Consider the following 5,143-nt stretch of genomic DNA (forward strand, 5'->3'; position numbering starts at 1 on the left):
GACTTCCCAGTGCCGGCAGAGGGGACTTCCCAGTGCCGGCAGAGGGGACTTTCCAGTGCCGGCAGAGGGGACTTCCCAGTGCCGGCAGAGGGGACTTCCCAGTGCCGGCAGACAGTGGTGTCACATGGGTGGTGCCGACCGCACCCGGGTGACACCATTGGAGGGGTGACACCAAAATGACTGACAGTCATTTTTGTCTCACCCCTCTCTGAAAAGTCGGGCGCTTGGTCATGGACCGAACGCCTGACAGTATCAGGAGAGAGAGAGGAGGGGACCCGGCGCCATACCTTATCCTGCCGGGTGACTGTCCCCTCCTCTCTCTGCCGGCGTCCATCACCAAGATGGCCGCCGGCAGGTATCAGAATACTGCCGCGCATGCACGGTGACGTCTCGGCAGGGTGACATTCGGTTACCGCTCCGGGTGTCATCCAGCCTTGGGAGGGGTCTGATTCCTCAATGGGAGGTGTCTTAGTCCTGTATGGGAGAGTCTGATTCCTCAATGTGAGGTGTCTTAGTCCTGTATGGGGGGGTCTGATTCCTCAATGGGAGGTGTCTTAGTCCTGTATGGGAGGGTCTGATTCCTGGATGGGAGGGGTCTGATTCCTCAATTGGAGGTGTCTTAGTCCTGGATGGGAGGGGGTGATTCCTGGATGGGAGGGGTCTGATTCCTCAATTGGAGGTGTCTGATTCCTGTATGGGAGGTGTCTGATTCCTGTATGGGAGGGTCTGATTCCTAAATGGGAGGGTCTGATTCCTGAATGGGAGGGGTCTGATTCCTCAATGGGAGGTATCTTAGTACTGAATGGGAGGGTCTGATTCCTGAATGGGAGGGGTCTGATTCCTCAATGGGAGGTGTCTTAGTCCTGAACGGGAGGGGTCTGATTCCTCAATGGGAGGTGTCTTAGTCCTGGATGGGAGGGGTCTGATTCCTGGATGGGAGGGGGTGTTATTTTTGAATAGGAGGGGTCTGATTTCTGGATGTGAGGTGTCTTAGTCCTGAACGGGAGGGTCAGGGTGTTATTTTTGAATGAGAGGGTCTGATTCCTGAATGGGAGGGGTCTGATTCCCGAATGGGAGGGGTCTGATTCCCGAATGGGAGGGGTCTGATTCCCGAATGGGAGGGGGGTCTGATTCCCGAATGGGAGGGGTATCCCGAATGGGGGGGGTCTGATTCCCGAATGGGAGGGGGGTCTGATTCCCGAATGGGAGGGGTCTGATTCCCGAATGGGAGGGGGTCTGATTCCTGAAGGGGAGGGGGGTCTGATTCCTAAATGGAAGGGGTTTGATTCCTGTATGGGAGGGGTGTGATTCCTGTATGGGAGGGGTCTGATTCCTGGAGGGGAGTGGGTCTGATTCCTGTATGGGAGGGGTCTGATTCCTAAATGGGAGGGGTTTGATTCCTGTATGGGAGGGGTCTGATTTCTGGAGGGGAGTGGGTCTGATTCCTGAATGGGAGGGGTCTGATTCCCGAATGGGAGGGGGTCTGATTCCTGAATGGGAGGGGTCTGATTCCTGAATGGGAGGGGTCTGATTCCTGAATGGGAGGGGTCTGATTCCTGAATGGGAGGGGTCTGATTCCTGAATGGGAGGGGTCTGATTCCTGAATGGGAGGGGTCTGATTCCTGAATGGGAGGGGTCTGATTCCTGAATGGGAGGGGTCTGATTCCTGAATGGGAGGGGTCTGATTCCTGAATGGGAGGGGTCTGATTCCTGAATGGGAGGGGTCTGATTCCTGAATGGGAGGGGTCTGATTCCTGAATGGGAGGGGTCTGATTCCTGAATGGGAGGGGTCTGATTCCTGAATGGGAGGGGTCTGATTCCTGAATGGGAGGGGTCTGATTCCTGAATGGGAGGGGTCTGATTCCTGAATGGGAGGGGTCTGATTCCTGAATGGGAGGGGTCTGATTCCTGAATGGGAGGGGTCTGATTCCTGAATGGGAGGGGTCTGATTCCTGAATGGGAGGGGTCTGATTCCTGAATGGGAGGGGTCTGATTCCTGAATGGGAGGGGTCTGATTCCTGAATGGGAGGGGTCTGATTCCTGAATGGGAGGGGTCTGATTCCTGAATGGGAGGGGTCTGATTCCTGAATGGGAGGGGTCTGATTCCTGAATGGGAGGGGTCTGATTCCTGAATGGGAGGGGTCTGATTCCTGAATGGGAGGGGTCTGATTCCTGAATGGGAGGGGTCTGATTCCTGAATGGGAGGGGTCTGATTCCTGAATGGGAGGGGTCTGATTCCTGAATGGGAGGGGTCTGATTCCTGAATGGGAGGGGTCTGATTCCTGAATGGGAGGGGTCTGATTCCTGAATGGGAGGGGTCTGATTCCTGAATGGGAGGGGTCTGATTCCTGAATGGGAGGGGTCTGATTCCTGAATGGGAGGGGTCTGATTCCTGAATGGGAGGGGTCTGATTCCTGAATGGGAGGGGTCTGATTCCTGAATGGGAGGGGTCTGATTCCTGAATGGGAGGGGTCTGATTCCTGAATGGGAGGGGTCTGATTCCTGAATGGGAGGGGTCTGATTCCTGAATGGGAGGGGTCTGATTCCTGAATGGGAGGGGTCTGATTCCTGAATGGGAGGGGTCTGATTCCTGAATGGGAGGGGTCTGATTCCTGAATGGGAGGGGTCTGATTCCTGAATGGGAGGGGTCTGATTCCTGAATGGGAGGGGTCTGATTCCTGAATGGGAGGGGTCTGATTCCTGAATGGGAGGGGTCTGATTCCTGAATGGGAGGGGTCTGATTCCTGAATGGGAGGGGTCTGATTCCTGAATGGGAGGGGTCTGATTCCTGAATGGGAGGGGTCTGATTCCTGAATGGGAGGGTCTGATTCCTGAATGGGAGGGGTTTGATTCCTGAATGGGAGGGTGTGATTCCCGAACGGGAGGGGTCTGATTCCTGTATGGGAGGGGTCTGATTCCTGAATGGGAGGGGTGTGATTTTTGAACGGGAGGGGTCTGATTCCTGTATGGGAGGGGTCTGATTCCTGTATGGGAGGGGTCCGATTCCTGAATGGGAGGGGTGTGATTTTTGAACGGGAGGGGTCTGATTCCTGGATGGGAGGGGTCTGATCCCTGTGTGGGAGGGGTCTGTGTTCATCAGGTGATGGGATGAGGGAAGGTGCGGTGTCGGCATCCCTTAAGGGAACATCTCACCACAATGACTTTCGTTGTACAGGAAGTCTGAAATACTTGTATCTCAGGGAGACTTCTGGGAGAATCTGTCAGCCAATCACTGAGCAGGAAGTGACATATCTGGGGGCCGGTGTACAGGACGCCTCCAGGTCGCCATATTGTATTTGTGAGATGTAGAAGATTACAGCGGTTGCAGCGTTACAGTTTGTGATGACGTCACAGAACGGCGCGTGACACGTACACAGCGTGCCGCATTCATTGTTTATATTTTAAGGGGGAGTTCCCCTTTAACTGCATCGGTGCACCCCAATAACTTCACACAACCTCCTACCAATGTACAGGTATACCCCCAATCTATTCCTTGTAACCCCTCCCCCACCATATACCCCTCCCCCTATGTATAATAATGTGTACAGTGGGGTAACAATAGTCATATTTGCCCTCATACCCCTGACACCGACCCCCATACCACTTCCCCGACACCGACCCCCAACCCCCGCCGGTGTTACATTCTCTACCACTGACATTGCTGCCACGTCACCATCTGACCCCTCCCCCTCCCTCGTGACTATTTCGCGATATTATGAAACGCCATCAGGCTGTATAGTGATAGGCCAGCTCACTGACGCGCCCCCTGCTATAGTGATAGGCCAGCCGCCTGACACGCCCCCTCATCTGGCCAAAATATTAGACTAGAACGCTGACATTTTCACCGCCCAGGTTGAATGATAGACCAGCCCACTGACACGCCCACTACCAGCCCCGCCCAACTTAAGTAATAGAGCCGCTTGAGTGACGTAGTCTCCGCCCCCCCCCTCCCCCCCTTGGAGCCCAGGAAACTATAGAGTATTACCGTCACGTTATTGAAAGAACGAGGACACGTTACAGGATTTTTATAACAATATTATCGGGTTTTCGGTGTATAATTTATAAAGTTAGGTTACACTTCGCTATTTCCAAACTCTCTGTGGACTCGATTTAGTCTCCGCCCACCTGTAGCGACGTCATTTCCGCATCCTGTCAGATGCCGGTGGTTATCTATTCCCGGAAGTCCTCGGGTAGCGGAACGGAGGTCGCGGTGTCCTGACCATGTCGGTCCTGTCAGCAGCGGGTCTCGGTTGGAGAAGGCTGATCACCTCACGCAACATCCAGCGCCTGGCCTCCTCTGCTCCGCTATGCCGGGCCTTCCACTTCGACGTGTCCGGCCGGAGATCGGCCCGAGTGTCGGAATCGATCTCGGCTCAGTACCCGGTGGTGGATCACGAGTTCGACGCCCTGGTGGTCGGGGCCGGCGGTGCCGGGTTACGGGCAGCCTTCGGGCTATCGGAAGCCGGGTTTAACACGGCCTGCATCACCAAGCTCTTCCCCACCAGATCTCACACGGTGGCGGCCCAGGGAGGAATCAACGCGGCGCTGGGGAACATGGAGGACGACGACTGGCGCTGGCACTTCTACGACACGGTGAAGGGTTCTGATTGGCTGGGAGATCAGGACGCCATCCATTACATGACGGAGCAGGCTCCGGCCTCCGTCATCGAGCTGGAGAATTACGGCATGCCGTTCAGCCGCACGGAGCGCGGTCAGATCTACCAACGCGCCTTCGGAGGTCAGAGCCTGAAATACGGCAAGGGGGGCCAGGCCCATCGCTGCTGCTGTGTGGCCGATCGTACGGGACACTCCCTACTCCACACCTTGTACGGCCGATCCCTCCGCTACGACACCAGCTTCTTCGTGGAATACTTCGCCTTGGACCTCCTGATGGAAGACGGTGAATGCCGCGGCGTCATCGCCCTGTGCATGGAGGACGGGTCCATTCACCGCTTCCGCGCCAAGAACACCGTCATCGCCACCGGCGGCTACGGCCGCACCTTCTTCAGCTGCACCTCGGCGCACACCTGCACGGGGGATGGGAACGCCATGGTGACCCGGGCCGGCCTGCCCTGCCAGGACTTGGAGTTTGTCCAGTTCCACCCCACCGGCATCTACGGGGCCGGCTGCCTGATCACCGAAG

At 56.1% G+C, this 5,143-nt stretch overlaps 1 protein-coding gene across 1 annotated transcript in view; it reads left to right on the forward strand.

The window, feature by feature from the left end:
- Positions 1–4,179: 4,179 nt before the first annotated feature.
- SDHA (succinate dehydrogenase complex flavoprotein subunit A) overlaps positions 4,180–5,143 on the forward strand; it is a 1,907-nt gene continuing 943 nt past the window's right edge. Inside the window, exon 1 of the mRNA XM_018575613.1 lies at positions 4,180–5,142. Coding sequence (XP_018431115.1) covers positions 4,222–5,142 — 921 coding nt within the window. The 5' untranslated portion in view covers positions 4,180–4,221. The remainder of the gene's footprint in view (position 5,143) is intronic.

This window comes from Nanorana parkeri, unplaced genomic scaffold (assembly GCF_000935625.1).
Source record: "Nanorana parkeri isolate BGI_ZX_2015 unplaced genomic scaffold, ASM93562v1 scaffold4260, whole genome shotgun sequence".
In the NCBI taxonomy this organism is placed as follows: domain Eukaryota; kingdom Metazoa; phylum Chordata; class Amphibia; order Anura; family Dicroglossidae; genus Nanorana; species Nanorana parkeri.